This window comes from Calonectris borealis, chromosome 2 (genome assembly GCF_964195595.1).
Source record: "Calonectris borealis chromosome 2, bCalBor7.hap1.2, whole genome shotgun sequence".
NCBI classification, from domain to species: Eukaryota; Metazoa; Chordata; class Aves; order Procellariiformes; family Procellariidae; genus Calonectris; species Calonectris borealis.
In genome coordinates, this window is record NC_134313.1 from 49,218,008 (window position 1) to 49,241,279 (window position 23,272).

General features: G+C 40.6%; 1 protein-coding gene across 1 annotated transcript in view; it reads right to left on the reverse strand.

Moving 5' to 3' along the window:
• The window catches only part of MEP1B (meprin A subunit beta), a 31,709-nt gene extending 8,778 nt beyond the window's left edge, over positions 1 to 22,931 (reverse strand). The window contains exons 1-10 of the mRNA XM_075140727.1: positions 22,863 to 22,931; positions 14,652 to 14,670; positions 14,415 to 14,465; positions 14,268 to 14,311; positions 13,168 to 13,246; positions 11,944 to 12,061; positions 7,559 to 7,737; positions 5,830 to 6,048; positions 2,512 to 2,664; positions 648 to 863 (exon numbers count right to left, since the gene is read on the reverse strand). Of these exons, the coding sequence (XP_074996828.1) occupies positions 648 to 863; positions 2,512 to 2,664; positions 5,830 to 6,048; positions 7,559 to 7,737; positions 11,944 to 12,061; positions 13,168 to 13,246; positions 14,268 to 14,311; positions 14,415 to 14,465; positions 14,652 to 14,670; positions 22,863 to 22,931 (1,147 nt within the window). The remainder of the gene's footprint in view (positions 1 to 647; positions 864 to 2,511; positions 2,665 to 5,829; positions 6,049 to 7,558; positions 7,738 to 11,943; positions 12,062 to 13,167; positions 13,247 to 14,267; positions 14,312 to 14,414; positions 14,466 to 14,651; positions 14,671 to 22,862) is intronic.
• Between the last annotated feature and the right edge of the window lie 341 nt (positions 22,932 to 23,272).

Sequence of the window (23,272 nt, forward strand, 5' to 3'; positions counted from 1 at the left end):
TAATAGTTAAATATTTGAGAAAGTAATTTAATCATAAAGTGACTTTGGCAATTCTAGCCTAAAGAGCTCTTGTCCATTAACTGACCTCAGTTGCTCATTCTGTAGGCCAAAGGCTCCTAAAACCTCAAGAACTCATTTTTCTTCATACTACAACTCAAATCATGATCTGCTGCCCATATATTTCAGTTAAGTAACTTCAAACCTTGTTTAAAAAGGAAGTTAAATTTTATTTATCTTTTTTAAACTGGTATGTTAGGTATTCCAGGGCAGTTATACTTTCCATTTCTTTATTATTACTTTCTTATTCATTGTAATTTACTCTAATGACCAGCTTCATCTGTTGCTATCGATACCAGCAATTCTAGAACAGTTAAAATGACTGCTCATGGAATTTTAGCTATTTTGGTGAGAAAACTATCTTGATAATGCAAGAGTTTGTAATTTGTGGTAATTGATTATATTATAGAAAAATGTCTGACTGAGGATCCATCAAGTGTAATTTCACCAGCAGAGAATCAATTACATAGTTAGAGAAGAATCCAAAGAATAACGCTAGGAGATGAGTTACTTTGCTACAATATTTTCCCCCAGTACTTTGAAAAGGATATTGAGTATAGATTAAACCAAAACGCAATTTTATTGTTTACCTTTTATCTCTTCAATGAGTCTCAAAGTACCGTTCGGATGGGCTGAAGTATACTCTCTGACCCAAACATACAGACGGTCACTTTCATGACCACTGTTATAGAAATAGAATTGTAAGCACTGAAAGCCCCTTTTGGGATACAGAATTCGGCTCTCTAGGATAGCTGTGCTTCCATCTGCTCCAACGCTGGTGTTGAAATGCATGAAGTAGCCAGAATCTGTCAAAAATCAATGAGAAATGAATGGTAGAGGAGAGAGAAAACAAAATTTTCCTGGCATACCTGTATCCTTAACACTGTGTTTTAATACCGCTAGAAGACATGGTCAAGTCAGGGTCCGGGTAAGCTAGATGCTGTACAAATCCTCAGGCTGAGGACTGTTACCTGTTCACATTTTCCAGAGGCAGAACCGTTCTCCTTGCAACCTTTTTCCTCATTTGCCTATCTTTAGCATAGAATCATAGAATCATAGAATCATACAGGTTGGAAAAGACCTCTAAGATCATCGTGTCCAACCGTCAACCCAACACACCATGCCCACTAAACCATGTCCCTAAGCGCCTCATCTACATGTCTTTTAAATACCTCCAGGGATGGTGACTCCACCACTTCCCTGGGCAGCCTCTTCCAAGGCCTGATCACTCCTTCAGTAAAGAAATTTCTCCTAATGTCCAATCTAAACCTCCCTTGGCGCAACTTGAGGCCATTTCCTATTGTCCTATCGCTAGTTACTTGGCAGAAGAGACCAACACCCACCTCACTACAACCTCCCTTCAGGTATGTGTAGAGCGCAATGAGGTCTCCCCTCAGCCTCCTCTTCTCCAGGCTAAACAACCCCAGTTCCCTCAGCCGCTCCTCATAAGGCTTGTGCTCCAGACCCTTCACCAGCTTCGTTGCCCTCCTCTGGACACGCTCCGGCACCTCCATGTCCTTCTTGTGGTGAGGGGCCCAAAACTGAACACAGGATTCGAGGTGCGGCCTCACCAGTGCCGAGTACAGGGGCACCATCACCTCCCTGCTCCTGCTGGCCACACTATTTCTAATACAGGCCAGGATGCCGTTGGCCTTCTTGGCCACCTGGGCACACTGCCGGCTCATGTTCAGCCGGCTGTCAATCAGCACCCCCAGGTCCTTTTCCTCCGGGCAGCTTTCCAGCCACTCTTCCCCAAGCCTGTAGCGTTGCCTGGGGTTGTTGTGGCCGAAGTGCAGGACCCGGCACTTGGCCTTGTCGAACCTCATACAGTTGGCCTCGGCCCATCGATCCAACCTGTCCAGGTCCCTCTGCAGAGCCTTCCTACCCTCCAGCAGATCAACACTCCCGCCCAGCTTGGTGTCGTCTGCAATTTGTACTCAAAAGCATGGGCTCTTACTCTTTACCCAGTGCCAGTAATTCACGGTTGACTCTCTCTCTGGAGGACTGGTTTAAGCTCCTGAACTCATGAAGTTTTCTCTGACAGGTTCGGAAACAACTGGCTATATTCTCAATGAATTGTTTGCCTGAACCCTGATAATATACATAATCCCAATCCTTTCCAAAGACTTAATGAACAATTATTCAGAAAAAAAAGCAGTCTTTCTGGTGTGCCTGTACCAGAGGTTAGAACATTTTACATAGTTCTTCTGCCAGGATGTGACACTAAGACTAGAAAACAGATTAGAAGAGGTAAAGACATTCAATCTTCTCAAATAAGCAGAAAATCGAACGTATCACGTAATGTCCCTAAGTAGGTAGATTTATGTTGCTTAGTTAAAAAATAAACTGTAATTTGTCAACAAATAAACAGAGAACAAGGCTAAGATCGAAGTCAACTCACACGCCTCCACAGAAAATACTTCCCAGAGAGATAAGAACAGTCTTTTCTCATACCTTTGCATTCTCCCATATTCGTGTGATCAGTATTTGGCCCAGCAGAAACCTGAGACAAACGCTGCCAATCACTGTTATCGTCTGAACTTTGAGTCATGCCACATATATTTTCAAGTTCAAAACTGCATGTGTCCATGAAACTTAGGGAGGAGGCTATAACATTTAAAAAAAAAAAAAAAAAGAAAAAGTTGTGAATCTCTATTACACAACATACATTTTAATTGTGAATGTCCAAAGCCAAGAGCAGAGAAAGACTAAATGCAAACACCAAATAATCAGCAGCTTCAAATACCATGAACATTCATAAGTATAATGTTCAGGAATTCAAAGCATTTGGCGATTAACACTGACATTAATAAGATGTCGTCAGGACCACTCTGGGCACTTAGCAAGCACAGGAGGGTGCCAGCTAATTATCATATCACATCTTTTATTTATAAAAGGAACACTAATACCAGCCCCAACTCACCAACCTTCACACAGTCAAAAGGTCCTGAGACTTCCCATTCATTCCTCTGCTTTTTTTGGGCCAGTCCACACATGGCCACAGATTTTGATAAAAGTTCACTAACGTATCAGTTGGAGTGCTTATTTTGAAATATAGTACAGCAGGAGTTATTTCAGTGCAATAAGCAAACCTTGATTTTCAAAATGCTGAATTGAAAAAAACATTTGGCAAAGGTACATTTGGGACCAGTGGATATCTCATCTCATACAAATTTTTAAGATGTCTTGCATATAGCAAGTGAAAAATTAAGTGAAGGAAGACTGTGCAGTTGAACAGGAAAGTGAAAACACTGTATGAAATGTTTTCTCTGTCTAAAGCAAACCCTGGATGCGTAAGGGAAGACACAGTCCAGGTTTATCCCTATTCTTAGATTTGCTTCTCATTGTACCACGTCTGAGCTCTGTGTAAGACCGGCCATGATTGGAAAACAACTAAGTTTTAATAAAATGCTTCATGATTATTGCTTTTCAAACTATGTATAAAATATTGTGGCAGGTTTAAAGGTTTCATTGCACCACAGAAAGGACCTTGAGCATCAGAAAAATCAACCTCAATGGCACGCCAAATGCTTCACTTGGGCTGTAGCTCAGGGAAGCACTTAAGTATGAACTGCTGCCAAAGCAGTTGTACTGCTGAGATGTTTTGTACTGTCCTCATAGAAAGCTAACAATCCTCTAGAGGTTGCAAAGCTATCAGAAGTGTTGTATGACTGATACCTTTTATGATACAGTATTGGTATGATGTTGTAAAAAACAAGAAAAGATTTTCATAGTAAACGTTATGTTATATTGACTGCTGGAGAAAGAAAAAACCCAGCTAGTGGTGTCAGTGAGAAGGTAAACAAAAATGGAGAATTATTACATGAAAGAACTCTCTGAAATCAAAATACAAAACAAAATATGAAACCAATTTGTCCAAACAGGAAAGCAGTAGCCTAACTACCTTAATTAGAAAGTGCTGGCTGGCATGGAGTGGTGACCTGAACGACAGGACAAGAGGAAAGCGAGACTCAGTAGCTTAGAATGTATTTCTTAGATTAATTAATGAGATAGAGGAAGGGGGCACTGCTTGAGGGGGTTTTGAACTCCATCTGCACCAAAAGCCAGATACTTTGTTGGTATGTAATGAAAGGCTGGACTTGGAAGAAAATACATGGGGGATGAGTGGTAAGTCCTAACTTCCAGTGTCTGAGAGAAACCTCGTGGTCAGTTCTGTTAAGCAATATGCTAGAAGGGGAAAGCAGACTAAAATCTACCATTATCATATGGCCTGAAAGGCAGTCCTGAAGAAGACATCAGAACAGCACTAAAGTATCAGTCAGGATTTCTTATGCTGTGGGTTGGTTTTTTTCAATTTAAGAACCAAGTTTCCCATTTTTAATGCAATTTCCTAACCACACAGGCCTTTAGCAGAAATTCAGCTTAAACTTTTCCTTAAATCATGTTCAGCAACAGAAATACTTGATTCCTCTGGGAGGATATCTGCCACCCAAACCATGTTTGGTGTTCTCAGTCCTCCCTCTAATCTGAAAGGATCAGACTAGGAGCTGGGTGGGCGAGGGCTGGGACCTGTGAAGCACCCATCCTCCCGGGTACAGAGGCAAATGGTGGGTGACCTGAAGACCACTTATGGCTCTGCAAATATCATGCACAGTCTACAAAGCCAAGGGACAGACTGGGGAGCTGGGCAGATCCTGATTGCACTGAGGGTGGTGGCAGTTCTGTCACTAATTACAACATGACTGGGGCTTACTTCACTTGGGGAATGTGCCTATGGGTTAAGAATAAAGTTAAAATGTCACAAAGTATTTATGTAATGCACGAGAATGATGGAAAGTATATAAGATTAATGGAGAGGAAGAAGGACCCCATCCACTGTTAAAGACATCCTTAGCTGTAAGCACTTCTATAAGACCTAATTGACTGTGTGCCAAGTGCTGGAAGCTAAGGTTGCGTCTAAGTCTGTGTTCAGTTTAGACCCACATGAACAGAAATATTTTAATCAGAATTGTATGCTCAAAAAATGCACTGTTTTAACAAAACAGTGTGATAATTATTTAAGGTATCTGTAGAATGAGGCTTAAAATATAATTGTAAACCAGTACTCACTACTTGGGATACAGAGGCAGTGAAGTAGAAGTTTTCATCTGAGCACAAGGGCACATTTGATGCAGTCACAATTACAGAATTATATTCCAGTTTGGTAACAGGATTATCTATTTCTCTGTCTCTTACTTTCACTCAACTTTCTAAAATAAATCCCACATAAGCAAAATAAGTCTTTTGCCCACTTTTGTAAGAGACTGGGTTTGAAACTAAAAATAAAAATTCTAAAAGCTCACATTTTCTTCATAACAGCATCTGTACCCTATTTGCATGAACACACACTCTGTCTCACAGATTGCATGAGAGCGGAGTAGGTGCGATAGCCACAGCTAAGATACTAATTTCTGTACAGTGTCTCAGCAACAGCTGCGGAATAATGGGGGAAAAACCAAAAAGTTTTGTGCAGAAGCACACGTTTTAAACAGCCACCCAAGGGATGAAAAGAAATCAGCTGCTGAGTGAAGCTGGTTTTTAACTAAAGGTCAGATAAAATTGCACAGAAAACTCTGCTACACAGCAGTGTTTCTGCAGGAGGGCTATGTTATTTCTAGCTGTACCATCATTTCTGGTGTTTTTAACACAATTCACTTCTCCAAATATGTTAGCATCTCTTTCACTTGCCCCTGGATGCGTCCAGCATGTATCACCCTCATTTCTTTCAAATGCCAGAAGCAAAAAAAATGTAAAAGAAATGGAGAAACTTACAGCAATTGTACAGCCGGTTCAGTTTCTGGAGATCGTAATCACTGAAATCCATTCGCTGCCCTATTACATCCATGAAGTCTGGTATGTTAGTGACGATGGTGGGTTCAGTTCCGTTCCTGAATGCATTTTGGCTATAGTGCATCACAGAAGTATAGTCATAGGGAACATTCAGGGAGTCTGATGTTTTATCATCATATTTTTTGAAATTATGTTCTCTACCTAAATGGGAAAAATAAAAGGAAAGATTGTTTATTGCCCAAGAAGACCAAGTTTTGATGTACAGACTTAAAGTGACAGAGAATCCATCAGATCCTCAAGTATTTTTTTGTAATCATTTACTTGTACTTACTCCGTAAAACTACTTTATTTCTAGTCTAGAATTATTTACTTTCCTCTTTCAGTCACTGGAACATAACATGATGGCTTCTGCTGGATGAAGGAAAGCTTTTTGCTACCAGAAATCTTTTCCATGTGAAACTACTTGTAGTTTCCATGTGAAACTACTTGTAGCCTTGATAGGCTTGTGATACTCAAAAGTGGAGATACTGTTTCAGTACCCAAATTTATGCAATTTGCAACTGTAATGCCTCCCTGTTTCTAATCTGTATTCTCTGATGTTTAATTGCTGGTCATTTTAGCTTGCAATAAACAAGTCATCAGATAAGCTTCCAGAATTTAACTTTACAGATATTTTCTGGAGTATGAGCAAAAAAACATTACTAGCTACCCAATGGAAGGTAAAGTTTTAAATGTTTTAAGTTAGTCAAAATACAGTAACTGTATTCCGGTCAGTGTAAAAAAGCTGCAGGAGTTTCAAACAGCTAACAATAGTGCAACTTGTCATTAAAGAGTCAGCAAAATACAATGGAAATCAGATAACAGCGTCTAAGTCATTTTCTGTAATATATACTTGCATATGCAGCTGACCATTGATCACAACTAAAAAAGAATGCATTAGATTTAATCATTATCTGTTTTTTCAGTCTTCTCAGTGTACCTGTGTTAGGAAAGCATCAAGTCAGTGTATGTAACTTTGTTTTTGAACTGCCTGAAAGTCACAGGGGACAACGGCAAGCTGAAGAGGCAGAGACCAAGCAGAGTCCCGAGGAACCCCGTGCCGGCTGTCAGGCTCGTGCCAAATACGCCAACACTTACATTCACAAGCTGCATCACCGAAGTAACCGCTCGTGTGATGCTGACCCTGAAAGGCGTCTCTCCTTTCTGCACACCCTCTCTGCGTGCTCTGCCGTCTCAGCTCTGCTGCCCGCACCAGGTGTAGTGGCCGGGGAGAAAGAGGACGACTGGTGTTTTCGCTAGAGATTGTCTACTGGCTTTGGTCGCACTGGGTTTTTCAGAGTGGGATTTTTTTTCAATTACCTTTGTTTTGTTAAGGGCTCCCAGAGTAACAGGGGTTTTAGAGCATTCATTTAAACAAGCTAAATTATTCTCTTCTGTTGCTCTGCTGTACAACATGTAGCATAACAGGACTCAGATCTTTAGTTAGGGCTCTGGGAACTGCCGTGGCACAAGGAATAACCACAGCAACAACAAACAATGCTTTCTGTCCCACATAGGTGTCACCTGATATTTAATTTATTGATACGCTGGCTTTGAACACTAAATCCAGGTGAGAGAATAGTGTGGCCACCGAAAGATGGCTGGAAGGGGTGTTCCACAGCTAAACCCCCTAACACCAGAGTCTGAAAGGAAAAGCAGCGGAGTGACTGACCAGGCTGAATCCTATCCCAGACGATAGACACGTAGTCGTCCCGGTCGGACCGTGACTGCTCATGCCAGAATCCCAGGGCGTGCAGGAACTCATGCTGGATCGTCCCAATCCTGTCACAGTTGGCTCCGATGGAGAGCTGCTGCAACCCCTCTTGGCGGTTTCCCACTGAGGACCAGCAGCTAGCATTGAAAATGAGAGAGGACTCTGTGAGATACATGCCATCCCCATGCCATGCGACCTCCAGAATCAGCCTGTTCAACAGGTATATTTTTTAACTTGAGTGTGGAGTTACATTTTGCTACAGAGAGCACTTTTTCATTGATCTGTTCCTTACTGGATCCTTTCCTCTCACATTTAGCTCTGTTTTGATGAACAAGCAGTTCCCCCGCTGTGGCTCTATTGTTTTTAATGAGTTTTCTTTAGCAGAAAAATGTTGAGCTATTTGTGACAGAAGAAAACTGATGAGGATTTCATTGGTACTCTGGTAAACATCGAAGACTACGGACACATGATTTAGAGCAATTAAGTTACCGTAAACTAACAATTTTTAGCTGGACCGCAGTAAGTGACTGCGAGTGCACTTGGAGCCTGTCCCTATCGTAAGGGAAACCAGGTTCTCGCTCGTGCCATGGCAGCTGCTTCTCTCTTTATTGTTTTGGCCTTTTGCTTTGTGAGGGGCTGTGGCTGCCAGGCAAGTACGCTTCTGCACGGCTGTGTTTACCTTCTGAAAGGTTGGCGGATTGACAGTGCTTTTCATGAGCCCTTTTCTTGCTAGCTATTTGTGAGCTGCTGCGCTAGAGCACTTGCTGCTGACACGCTCACAAGGAAGAGCAAAACCGCAGCTGTGCTGGAAGTTTTTATTAAAGAATAAAAAAATTCACTCAGCTATCTGCACAAGCCAATAAAATGGCACCCCATGCCCACAAAGTAGCAAGCACAGAGAGTTACATTTAAATTGATATTTTATGCAGCAAATAAATCAACACTTACCCAATGAAGTCCATAAAATTAATCGGGCGCAAAATATGCCATAGGATTTGCAGTCCTCTCACCCCAGAAATTTAAAAACACAAGCACATCATGCGCTTTTGAACTCTGTAACTTATTAGTGCAACATATTCCCCAGTATTTCTTTTTCCACAAAGCAGCACAGGCCTTGGCTATTGATTAGTCATTAAAATCACAGCATGAGACTTGGGAAGGAGCACATGTGGCATCCATGATTTCATGGGCTTCCCTTGAACAAGGCCTCATATCGATCATGTAGCTTTTTCTGGTTGTGCAGAAGTCTAAAAAGTCCATCACAGTTCTGGGTCCACCTCATACCAAAGCAGCTGCCTCTGGCTTCACAGCTGCTGCGCAGAGCACAGCGGGCTACAGGCACATCCAGGACACTTGGCAAAATTAGCATCCAAACGCCAGGGGATGCAGCTTCCCCTTGCCTTCGGCCTGCCAAATGCCTACGACACCATCATTCTGCAGCTGCAGAGGGAGTAAATGCTTGGTCTGTGTTGCCCAGCACTGAGAATAAAACTAGGTGAGTGGGACAGGGCACTCCAGAGCAATGGGCATCTGGAACTCCATGTTAGCACTGTCTTTAGGAGGGAAGAAAATAGGGGGAAAGTCCCAGCTTCCCCAAGTGTGTGAGAGCTGTATCTCCCTGATTCAATGTTTTCTGCATTGCTAGTTGCCCTAGCAGAGGCTAGAGGACTAATCCCATCAGCCTTCTTTTTGGAAGACGGGCTTTAAGTAGATACATGCCATCAGTAGTGATGATACCAACTAGAAATCCTATTCTCTAATAGCCAGCACTTATTTGAGGCACATTTTTATACTGATGTCCTGCTAGTAAATAACTTCCCAATAGTATCACATATCACCAGTATCAGCACACAGAGACTTTGACTTACCAGCACCAAGCTGGTTAGCCAGGGATCTGTATCAATCCACTTTTGCATGGGTTCCCTTTGCCATGTGCCACAGTGGCAAAGAGCTGAGGGGACCTCTCAGGAGAGCTCCATGAAAACCTGATTTCCCATGTGGAAATACTAGAGACAGGGTTGATCCCCCCTGGTCTGCTAATGATTTTACTCTACCACACCGTGCTAGTTTTCCTGCTGAATAAGTCCTGCTCTTCCTGAGAAGAGTAGGGAGAAATAGCGCATACATTGCAGGTTCCCAGACTGTTCCGTGAGCTTTGCAGGCATCTGCCATGTTTGATGTTCCTGCATTTCTGTAATTCACAAGCATTCCTTGTGTATTTTGCTTAGCACACAGGCTGGAGTCAAGAAAAGGTCCTTAAATAGATCCACAGTCTAACCTCTGCTGCAGACGCATAGACCTGAATAGAGGGTGAGGTGAAAGGCTGTGTGCTAGAAAACCTCACATGTACCTCTACTCGCTTAGCGTTACAAATATATACCTATTAATATAATGCAGCCAAGGCTTGGCAAACAGTAGATAAAGAATGTGGACAGGGAGAGGGCTCTTTGCACAGAGGTTGATGACACTGTGTATATATATCAGAGACGACAAACCTATTTTTACACAGGGCAGTCAACACAACAAAATTGCAGCTGGCTTCTTTTGTGGCTGGCTTCATGTGAATTCAAAAGGATCTTCCAGATGAGGACTATGGCCTACTACAAATCCTTTAGACACAAAGTCCCCGTACCTTCCTCTGTCTGTTTTATAGATGCAAGCCAAGATGGAAAGGCAAAGATGATTTATCATCTTTTTCTTGGTGTGATAAAAAACTTTATGAATCCAGCTGGTGTTGCCAGGGACTTTGTGCTCCTGTCTGCACTGTACCCTCTGGACTGAGGGCTTTAGTCTGCAGTTAGAGGAGTCCTAGCTGATTAAAACAAATAATTAGGAATGGCAGAGTGGAAATGAGTTGGTTTATCCACCTTTCACCTTGTCCTGTTATATCAGAAGAGAGGAATGGAGTGAAATGAAAGGCAGATAATGCAAGGTCAGTCCTGATAATTTCTTTGTACAGCCCCAAGCTAGCTCACTGAAACTGGACAGCCGTTTTTCAGGAGACTGCACCATTTAGCTCCAATCTTTTAAAAAGTGCTGCTGAACATTAATTGTTTTACAGATGTGTCAGCTGAGATGACAGAAATATTTCAGGGCAAGCAACACACCAGGTAGTGAGGGCAAGATATGTTATCCAACTAGAGTGACTTGTCCTCTTCGTCACCATGACTTATCTATTTTTAATAGACATATAAATGAAACATTGTGCAAAGGCTTCTTACTTGCCATAGGCTAAATATTGTGGGTTTTTTTCAGGTACAATTATTAGCAAATTCAATGCATATTTTATGTGACGAAGGACTAAAAAGTTTAGCTACATGAGTTTTCCATTTGGCTCGAAAAGCTGAAGAGTCATTAGCACAGGGATATGCATTTCTCCCTAAGTCTCCACTTATACATCTTTTAGGGTTCAGTTTCAATGTCATGTGCACAGCATGAAGAATAGAAAATTCAAAGAGCCAGAGACCGAAGAAATTTTGAAACAATTATCTGCTACAAATATCTCAGTACAAGTCAAAGGGAAAGGGAAACATTTCTATTATCAGAAAATCTTTCCCATTTATGAATGCATTCTCATATCAGGAAATTATTTTCCAAAAGTAAATTTCCTCACTAGGCTATCAAGCTTTCCCTGATCTCCTTTTCTAACAGAGAAATTGTTCAGCATAGAGTGGAGAATATATTTGTTCTTGTTGCACTGTTTTGACAGAGACTGTCTTAGAAAGGGAAGCAGCTGGGGCAATTTTGACTTCTTTACTGGAGTCTTATTTTGCAAAAGTTGGGGTGGAATAGCATAACTATTCATCAAAAGAGGTAAATAAAGTGAAACCTCTGTAAAATATCTCAGTGCTGTGCAGCATTTAAAAATATCGCTGTTATAAGTGAATGCTGGTATGACATTGTTCAAATGCAATTCCATTTGTTATAGTCAAACAAATTCATTGTTCTGCAGTTAGAACTACCATATTTCCACTGGGATCTTTTTTTTCTAAAAACTAAGATATACTGAGAATGACCATTTGAAAGTGAGACTCCATATATCCAAAGATCAGTCAAGAAAATAATTGTCTTGTTTCTGATATCTTTTACCATGCCCAGAAAATTACCTCTTAAAGGACTTGATTACCTCTTACATTTAAAAATAAGTATCAGCAAGAAATTGTTCATTACTACCAAGGTAATACCTGTTTTGGAAACAACTACAATTTCCAGTTAAAAAAAGACTGGAAAAACAGACACAACAAAAATACAAAATTATAATCAGATATTATATGAGTTTTAGAGTGCATACTGGCCATGAAAATAGCCTGAGGATGACAGTTATTTTACATTACTCCTCTTACCCACTTCCTTTGAAGACAGATATGTAATTCTTCTCCCCTTCCCAAGGTCTGAAGTCAATACAGGTTTTTAGTCGATACTGTTCAAATGCCTTGAGGATGAGTCCCTTAGCATTCATTTCTGCAAAGCAAACAGTGTTCTTGTCAATACTCAGCCAATAGGTTTGTACTATCATCCATACGGAGCAAGTCCTAAGGGTGGGTCTTGCTCCAGCAATCTCTGATTAAAATAAGCAGAATTTTTGCTGGATTAAAACCTGGGTAGGGATGTAAAAACTGTAAATTAGGCTGTTGTGACATTGTATCTTCCTCTTGTTTTGTTTCCGTGTAATTTTTCTTTGGTACTTATGTATAAAATATGACGTGATGGGTATATAACGCATGATAGCGCGTGGTTCTTAATTTTGTAAATTCATTCATTTACTTTGCTGAGATTTAAGTGAGCAAGTATTAAATAAACAGGGAATGAAGATATCAGATTTCACCTAGTGCAGACTGCAGGCTACAGATCTCTCAAAAAATTTCTCCAGCACTTGAACTGCTAACATTATATCTGGGTTATCTCCTCTAAGCAACTTGTGTGGTTTCAACCCAGTTTAGATCCGAATCTAAACTGGTGGGTGATTTTTTTTTCCTGTCATGTACCAGAAACCTGACACCATGTTGTGTAGTGAGGCCACAATCTCCCCATATGGTATACAGTAAGAACTCAAACTCCATCTCACCACTTGCCTCTGCCATGCAGAGCCACAGCCGGGTGGATTCAAAGGGATGGAGACAACCTATGATCCCTATGTGTCCCTGGCCCCACAACAGGGCACTCATTGGGGTTGCAAACTGCATTGCCTGCCAGAATGCCAATTTGCCATCAGTGCTGTAGATGATGCAAATGGCCAGGTAAGCTTTCTTGCTTTGAAAAGATCTTCAGTGCCCTGTTTTTTCTTCTGCTTAGTAGAGTTTCATATCTCAGACATATGCTTTTAAAACCAAATCAGTCTGCTGGGCCATAGCGATGGCAGGATAAGAACCATCCAAGAAAGGAGGTGAGACCCAGCACCAACACCAAGATGATACACCCTGCTTGTGCATACCCAGGCCCAGTCCTGCTGTGGGAAATGGCCTGCTCAAGACTTACAAGAGGAAAGGATGCCACAGTATCTTTATCAACCTGTATTTAATATTTCAATCAACATGACATACAGACATTGTCAAGGGCATATACTGTACCCAGGCTATCATCAAGGATGTAGGGAATAACGTGGGGCCACAGATAGTTGTCACCAATGATGGAGTTTCGTTCCTGCATCTGGGAAAGAAAAAAAGTATGCGGTCCTCAGTAAAAAGTGATTTAGGATCAGGGACTACAAAAGTGCTAAAGCAAAGCATGTCTCCTACAAGTCCATATAAGACATATAAGAAATCAAAGAGCTCAAAAACTTCGGAAGATCACTCAGAAGTCTAAGGCTTGGGTTTGAAATCCCTTCATTCCCTTCTACCGGTGTCTCCAACTTCTGCAGCATTTTCTCCATACAAGTTACCTGAGATTTTGACGTATGTGTGAGGAAAGCTTCAGCTCCTATGGGAAGCATTAAGATCTAAAGTCCTCAAAACTGTACAGAGATTAATAATTCTGTAATTTTTCATAATGCAAGGATTTGTTCCTGTGCCTTTAGCAAGTGCTGTCCTTGCTTCCACTGATATGCTCAGGCTAAAGCAGTTCACCAAAAGGGAGAGCAAAGCAGTATTGACTTTCAGGGGTATGAAACACTTTTGGGGTTTCTACTAGGTCTCTTTAGGATGTAACTTGTTATGTAAATATTTTTTTTTAATGGATCAGATAGGGATACTGGAGAGATGCTTTAAAATGTGGTATTACAGATCTAATTTTCCATTAGTTTTAGTGAATCTACTTATATGATGAAGGTTTTGCAGCACTGGTCTGTAAATTTAATTGGCTCATAAAGAATATTGTGCAGATAAATGAAGAACCTTTTATATAAACCTGTCCAGATGATGATCAGTGCTGCTGAATCTCTTAAAAGTTCAAATATAAAAAAACACAGTAAAGGAAACAAGAAGCTGCTAATATTGATCTAATGGCTAAATCGACCTTATTCTGGATAATGTTTCTGCAAATGCACCCGACTCCTTCATGGTCTATGACATTTTGTAGAAATCCATTCCCAAACATTTTCAGTTTATTGTTACATAAACAGCATTTATTGTTAGTAGGAGCAGGATGCATTAATCATTTCCATGCCAGAGATACTTTACATTGCATAAGTCAATGACACATTTCTGGTTTTATATTTTATATTTGAACTCACCCTGTCAATTTTGATGTCTCCCTCAAAAAGGTCTAGTCCTAAAGCTAAAGGGAAGAAGAGATTAACATTCAGTTATTGTATTGATCTGTGGCTACCATAATGAAAATCACCCCAAAAAATTAAAAGAGAAACTGAATTTTAAAAAACCTTCATTGATGTCAAAGATGTCTTGATCGATTCCTCCATCTACATCTATTTCTGAAAAAATAAAAAGACAAGTGAGGTAGGACATTAGCCCTTGCTGTTATCTTTATGAAGTGTGAAAATTAATGCAATAACAATAACAGTAATTATAAATCTGTGTCTGTCCTAGCGATGTTTATGAGCAGCTGTTTTTGTTGACTGCCTCCCGTGCATACAAATAGATCTCTAAACAGAACTCACCAGTTGTCTCCGGAGCAGGCTGGGGAGGGGGGAAGAAGAAAAGATATTATTAGAAAGGCACATAATGAAATGCAGCTCGCGTTACTCTCTCAACAGTATTAGAGATGCGATTTAAGCTCAACTGACAACACTTAGCGCATGGCTTTGTATTGGACTGACTGGACCCACTGCCTTCTCATTTGACTGGAAATGTTTATTCGCTTATGTGCTGGTTTCCTGTCCTCTCCACTTCAGGTTGCCCAACAAGTCACCCAGTACTGCTTCTGTGAAGTTTTCACAACTGTTTTTCTCTCAGGCAGTGCCTAATGGTCTTTCACAAATGGGAAAAAAGAGCCGATTATTTCTATTAAATCAAGTATTGTTACTAGTCAGGCACTGTACAGAACCTATGGAAGCTATGCTTAACCTTCTCTCGTAAAGCTGCAGATGGGGGAATGGAATGAGTGGTCAGGCGCCAGGCAGCAAGTCTTTGAAGGACAGGACACAGAGTCCAGGTCACCTCAGCCCCAGCTCAGTGCCTTAGCTGGGCCCCGTTTACCTCAGCAATACCAACGCAAAGGCTGTTTGTTTCTGCAACATGTAAAATCCAATATGTAAAATTCCATATTGGAGCAAGACCATAAGACATACATAGCACACTTTTCCTTGCCATAACATGCCTATAGAATATAATCTATATTCTTGTATTGGACTAGACACTTCATTTTGGATTGGCTTGGACGTACTTGACATAACACTGCACAACTACTTCTCACGCAGTGAGTAAAATCATGAACAGCCTTTCTAAGCAATTGCTGCTGGGTGGGTTTTCCTGTTTCTCATCAGAAATCTTGTATTCATATATTTGAAAAGAAGTTCACAAACTGAAGGTAAAAACCACCTTAAATTGTAATCTCTGACAATATAGGTTACAGATATAGCAAATTTTGCAAAGCAGGGTGGGATTTTTACTTTTATTTTTACTATAGTTCCCCCCCAGACTGTTTTTCTTTCTCCATATAAATAATGTTATCTTTCGTACATGCGGTTTTGCATGACTTATTTTTCCAGTGTGATAAGCATCTGCAACCTCTATTAGAAGCAATGAACAGTACAAGATCAGAATGCTGAAAAACAGCAATAATCAAGTCCATGCAGTCCCCAAGAATATTAATTTTGGTAATTTCTACTATCTATATGATGGATAAGAAAATAGTATGGCTAGAATATTCAAGAGAGATTCAAATGCACATTTTCTTCTAGACCTGACTTTTGGCACATAATGATGGGAACAATTTTGAGGGCAAACATAACCACGGGCCCTGAAACTGATAAGATTCATATAAAAACTTTAATGCAGAAAAAAAATAACTTCAATGAAATTTCTTCATTTGGAAAAGGTTCAGAAAGAAAGCTTTGAAATTGTCAGAATGTCCTATTTTAGCTTTTTAATGAAAGATTCATTTTCAAACTGAAATGACTGTCTTGTGAAAACTTCAGCAAATGGCAAAAAAAAAAATTGTAAATACAAAAGCCTGAAATCTCATTTTATCATTTTGATTCACCTGAACTAAAATTAATTTAAATTGTTGCTTCACAGTTTTTGTCAGATTTTGATCATTTATTCTGATTGCCTAAGAGGGGAAAACCATTTTTTGCCTAACCAAGTAGAGGCTATAATTTATAGGTTTAAGAGAGATAATGCCTAATTGGTATGAGCTGGCATAATCAAATGCTTAATATCTAAATGTTACATAAACAGGCAAAGTTTTTAATCAACTACTTCTTCTACTTCTTAATTTTCTTAATGAAAATTACCACCCAAATATGTCCTTGCCCAGTCTAAAGGCAGGATTTTGACCTTGAAGTGTCGGTTACAAAAACCATTGAGTAGAATCTGTTTCCTGACCCAATTTCTCCTGAAACAGCCCTGTTTCAGTACTTCACAGTTTTAGGTTGTTTCAAAATTTGGTAGATTTTAAGATACCCGACTCTTAAAAACCCAGTGTCATTGTGGAAAAGTAACCGAGTCCATTGAAAAACTGTTTCCAGACTTGGGCAGATGCAAATGCTGAAGGATTGATTTTGATCTCACATTTCACTGAGTTAACTGGTATTACTCAGGTTTACACTGATACATGAGAAATAAGGATGGGGACTTCAGAAAAAAGAATAAGCATATAGCTGTATACAGATACAGTTTAATAAACCAAAATATCTTTTCCATAAATCTGCATTTAAAACTCCTCTTACATTCTGAAGTTTTATTGCACATATATACTCTCTTTACATTTCGTTATCACTGGATATGCATAAGACAGTATCCAGTCCACATATTCAAGTTTTGAAATGAAAATGCAGCTTGTAAAACAAGCTGAAAGTACACAGGCAAAATATGGAACACACGGTTTGAAGATTTCATTTGCTTTTAAACTCCCACTCTCACACAGATTTGTGGCTCATGTGGAAGAAAAAAATGACCAGTAAAGCTTGCAATATTAAAAAATTAAGATCACATTATCATCTTTTCTATTAAAGATTATTGATGGAGGAGAAGAATTATGTCTATATATGTTGAATCCTCTTATAACCATTAATGGAGAGTAAAATGTTTCTACAGTTTCAATAATTATAATCTACAATATATTTGTATCAACTAATCAGAAAGCATAACGGTGCTAAAGGTAAAAATTGGCTAGCTCATGGGACAGCTCCTCTATCAGCAGCAAAAGTTCACAAATTGAAATCAATGTAGCTAAGTCCAGCAGTACTTTTTGTGCACAAACCAAAATGTGAGTCCCTGACTGAAGAATACCAAATTCAGCAATGGACTGAAATCCCGGCTGGTCCTTGGTGTCTGAAAACTGTCACTGAATGTTTTACGCTGAAGGAATTCCTTTCATCGCTCCTTTCCATTTCCCTCTCAAGAAAACTAGATCCTTAGCCCTGTGAATCTTGACAGCAAAATACTCAGTTTCAAAAAGAGTATTTCTGTGTATGAGTATTACTCGTTTGAGTAGCAACGGCTGCCCTCTCAATACCAGCCGGACAACTGAGAGCGAGATGATGCATTTCTAGTCTCTGAAAGTTTTGTAAATAAACAACAGATTCCCAGTTCATAGTCACATACAGAGGAAGGTTATATTACCTGCGGTGTACCAAAGAGGAATCTGATTTAGTCTAACCAATGCTACTTTTAAATCTACACACACAAAAAATTCTGAACATTTATAATATTAGTCCCTAACTTCGGCAAACAACATGGTTTATGTGAATTAAGTTACATTAAAGGTTGGTCAAACCATGGCTTGTGAGCACATTTAACTGGCAAAAAATTCAAGTGCATTTTGAACAGGTGGGAAACATCTCATCTATTTTAGCCACATAAAAACTAGGTAAGTAGACTCACTCAGTAATCAGTGGAGAAACAAATGAGTAATTGCATACATAATTCATCTGTCCCTAAAATAGGTATGGCACCACCATGATGTCCTGGCATCTCCAGAAGATGATCCACCTCACCTAGCTTGGACAGCTATTTAAGGATGTGATAAATCACCCGATGAAAATTTCCCTGCCTCACCATGGCCTTCAGATGCAATGTAGCCAACCAGTTTAGATGAGACACCCTAACTTATCAGTGTTTTCTCCAGACTATATAACTTTTAGTATTGGCATCCAGAAATACAAAAGAAGCTCCTCCTGTGCCATAAGGCACATGGAAATGAAATAATTAGCCCTGGTGATCAGAAGCCCCTGTCTCACACAGGAGCTGGTTATTACATGTCAGTTCGATGTGTGATAGCTTGTAGATGTTAGTAGCAGTCTGCATCACCTACTACATGATTTATCAAAGCCTGTAGAGGAATCTAAACAAGGCTGAGACTTGAGTTTCCAACAGGCTGGGAACAGAGGAACAGGTAGTCGTGATGGGCAGTGGAAATACAGGGGAAGTGTGAGGTTGGGGTAACGGGGAATACAGAAGGCCTGTGGGAAAGCTGGGGACATGAGGTCCACCTCTTGACTTAGGGAGATGTATGAGCCTGTGTTAGTGGAGAGGAAGGGATATCACTGCCACAGTGAAGTATTGCAGCTAGATTCATAGAATCAGACAGTTAAGTTGCATAACGTAAAATAGATAGTTATTCCACTTAAGTAATGACACAGTAAGTAATACCTTGCTCTATAGATTACCCTGAAGCTATGAACAGCTGAGATTAACTTTAACAACCTACTGGTTTTTGTTCTCCAAACTAATTATATTGTGTATCACCAAAATTCCTGACCTCTACCATAAATTATCACAAGATGAGGAAAATGCTACATTTCAGTACAAAAGACAGGAAAAACAAAATCTCAGCTGTTACTTTTTTGGTATTAAATAGTTCAGCTGGATTGGAGGAACAGAGAACAGTCATTTACAAGTATATCCAGTGGCTAAAAAGGCATCAATTTCAATATCAAATACATTGTGTTATAGCAAAAAACCCCATATGTCCATTCAAATATGGAGTAGCAAAATAAATTTTAATATTTATCTTGGTTCTAACCCCAGACTTGCTATTCTGGTAACGTTACTTCGAATACTAGTGGACATTTTGCTTAGATGGGGAATGCAAGATAAGCTCTTCCCATGTGTAGCCAGGCCTATTAAAAATAGCAGCACTAAGACCCAGAGGAAACAGAAATCTTTCTCTCTTTTCCATGCAGATGACAACAAAATTCTTATTTTGCAAAAGCAACATACTTAAGTAATTTCCTCTCAAACTCATCTTAAGCTGCATTGCTTACTCGATCATATAAAGAATATGCACTCTTTGTTTTCTTACCTGACTCCAGACCACCTGAAGAAGAAGCCAAGTTAGGAGCACAGGCACAGAAAACCAGCCCATGTCGTTACTCAGTCAGCAGTTGCATGGACAGAATTTCAGACCAACTTGGTATTTAAGACAGTAAATATCATAAATCAAAACCTTTGTCCTTTCATCAACGATTAACTTACCTATCTTTTTCTTGTCTAGTAAGTGAAGTCCATCATTACTATATTACGCTAAGTAACATATACTTTCACTATTTTTAAGCATTGCTGTCAGAAAAAGTATTGGACACAAATTGACATACAGGATAAAATGGACATAAGAAAATGGAAATACAGCGGAAAGGGACACATTGAAATACAGGAAATTCCATTTAAACATAAGAAAACTTTTTTTATTCTAAGGGTTTTTAAGTGTTGGAACAAGTTACCCAGAGAAGTTGTGGAGTATCCATCCTTGGAGACAATCAAAACCCAACCAGACACAGCCCTGAGCAACCTGCTGCAGGTGACCCTGCTGCAAGCAGGGAGATTGGACTAAGCAATCTCCAGAGGTGCCTTCCCACCTCAACCATCCTGTGATTCAGTGAATGAAGCTGGCACTAACACCTTTGAACAACTGAAAGCTAGCAAGACTCTTAGCAGGTAAGACATTAATATATTAATAAATATGTATTTTTTGACAGAAAGTGAAATGGGAAATGTATGCACCTAAAAAAAAATCTGTCAGCAACATAATTTCAGTATCTTGCTTTTAGAAAAGGCAATGTTATTTATACTGTTGATGGATGTGAAACACTGTATTTGTCGGTAAATCATATCCTAGTATTCTTCCAAACTATTTAAAAATTCCACACAAAATAATTTTTTAAATGTCATAGAATCATAGAATCATACAGGTTGGAAAAGACCTCTAAGATCATCGAGTCCAACCATCAACCCAACACACCATGCCCACTAAACCATATTTCTAAGCGCCTCATCTACACGTCTTTTAAATACTTCCAGGGATGGTGACTCAACCACTTCCCTGGGCAGCCTCTTCCAAGGCCCGACCACTCTTTCAGTAAAGAAATTTTTCCTAATGTCCAATCTAAACCTCCCTTGGCGCAACTTGAGGCCATTTCCTCTTGTCCTATCGCTGGTTACTTGGCAGAAGAGACCAACACCCACCTTGCTACAACCTCCCTTCAGGTAGTTGTAGAGCGCGATGAGGTCTCCCCTCAGCCTCCTCGTCTCCAGGCTAAACAACCCCAGTTCCCTCAGCCGCTCCTCATAACACTTGTGCTCCAGGCCCTTCACCAGCTTCGTTGCCCTCCTCTGGACACGCTCCAGCACCTCCATGTCCTTCTTGTAGTGAGGGGCCCAAAACTGAACACAGTATTCGAGGTGCGGCCTCACCAGTGCCGAGTACAGGGGCACGATCACCTCCCTGCTCCTGCTGGCCACACTATTTCTGATACAGGCCAGGATGCTGTATCAGAAACTGGGCACACTGGGCACACTGGCACACTGCCGGCTCATGTTCAGCCGGCTGTCAACCAGCACCCCCAGGTCCTTTTCCTCTGGGCAGCTTTCCAGCCACTCTTCCCCAAGCCTGTAGCGTTGCCTGGGGTTGTTGTGGCCCAAGTGCAGGACCCGGCACTTGGCCTTGTTGAACCTCATACAGTTGGCCTCGGCCCATCGATCCAGCCTGTCCAGGTCCCTCTGCAGAGCCTTCCTACCCTCCAGCAGATCAACACTCCCGCCCAACTTGGTGTCGTCTGCAAACTTACTGAGGGAGCACTCGATCCCCTCGTCCAGATCATTGATAAAGATATTGAACAGGACTGGCCCCAGTACTGAGCCCTGGGGAACACCGCTCGTGACCGGCTGCCAACTGGATTTAACTCCGTTCACCACAACTCTCTGGGCTCGGCCGTCCAGCCAGTTTTTTACCCAGCGAAGAGTGGACCTGTCTAGGCCGTGAGCTGCCAGCTTCTCTAGGAGAATGCTGTGGGAGACAGTGTCAAAGGCTTTACTGAAGTCCAGGTAGACCACATCCACTGCCTTTCCCTCATCCACGAGGTGGGTCACCTGGTCATAGAAGGAGATCAGGCTGGTCAAGCAGGGCCTGCCTTCCATGAACCCGTGTTGCTGGGCCTGATCCCCTGGTTGTCCTGCACATGTCAGTACCCTTGTACTATCACTACTATCTGTTACTCTTTGGAGTTTTAGTTTCTTCCAACCTCAGTCATCTTCTACTTACCAGCTGCCAGAGTGCTGAAGTTGCCACAGTTTCTTCTTACGCTTAAACCGAAGGTACTCATGGTAATTGTATGATCAGATTTGGCTAAAGTTTCACTTTCCCAGACCAACTACCTGGTTAGAATGTAATAAAAAAATAAAAATGGCATTTAGATTTTGTAAACACAGACTCCCATATGATTATATCAAAATTAATAACATTTCTCATACTATTTCAAGTATCAGAGCTGATGAAGAAGAATGGGTTGATCCCAAGTAATGAGGACATCTGAGCAATTTCTAGCCGCTCAGATCCACGCTTATTTCATTGCTGATCCATTGAGAAGTAGCAGTTGTGGATATTGTTGTTCTTATAATGTAAGTTTTTTCAACAAGAGTAACAATAAGTATTGTAATCCTTGACCCACCGGTAACGATGGCGTCAATTGTTCGCAAATCAAGGGATTTTTTGAAGATTGAAAAGCTCTTTTGTCAAGATTTCTTCTGCAAGTTCAGCAGTCCTTGAATTCTGCATGCTGTCATCTTCAGCTGCCGGGAGATGATGGTAGTTCTCCTTTTGGAGGCTCTCTAGGCTAGACTGGCTATGTTCACAGTAACAAGTACTTTGAACCAACTGGAACAGATCCATACATTGAAACATTTGGTGCTAGGAACCTGGCATCTATGCTGTACACATCTCAAAGGGGTTTACTTCAGACTGGCTCTGATTTGATCCCAAGGACTGGACGTCAGTGGCGGCAACTGGACTGCATTAGCCAAGGATCTGAAGAACATATTCTGGTTTAGTTTCAAACCAAAGGAATTCAATTTGGACACTCCAGAACTGCTCTGTGATGTGAACTAAAGCATGGCAAGTGGGAATGATGATGATGATGATACTTGCTTAAAAAAATACATTCCTGATCAAAACTAAAAGACTAGTGTAGCTGCACCTGTTATTGCTTGATTACAGTACCTTACAAGTGTTTTCTTGAGATGGTGGAATATGATGAACTCAAAAGAAATAGCACATTTTTTGGTCTCACTACTTCGTGTTGGAAGAAAGCCTAAAAGCCTGTTTTTCTACTTCTTTGGTCCTTTTTACATGCAAATAATCAAGACAATCTGCTCTCTGTTCCCACATCCCCACTTCTAAGATGCATCAACCAGCACTGAGACCTCACACCAACCTCTTCACAGTAGGAGGATGATTTTCCTGTCACAAAGGCGGCCTGTATGAACCTCTGTGTCATGACCATCGCTGCTCTCAGGACTGGCTAAAAAGTGAGTTACCCAAAGAAAACACTAGAACATGTTGGAATTGGCATATAGTGACATCAAACAGAGAAGGCATCAGTTATATGCTAACCCTGCACTGTAAAATACAGTCCCTATACTCATTTTTCCTCCAATTCACACTGCTTTTTAACTAATTAAACTCAGAGTTTTGACACCTCAACCAGTCATCTGGTATAATCAAACAAGACACAATAGAAAATTAAACAACACATGAACAACAGAATGTTAGGGCTTTTAAGGCAGAAGTTCATGGCATAAATTTCAGTGTCACCCATGAAGTAGCTAAATGTTTTTTTAATAC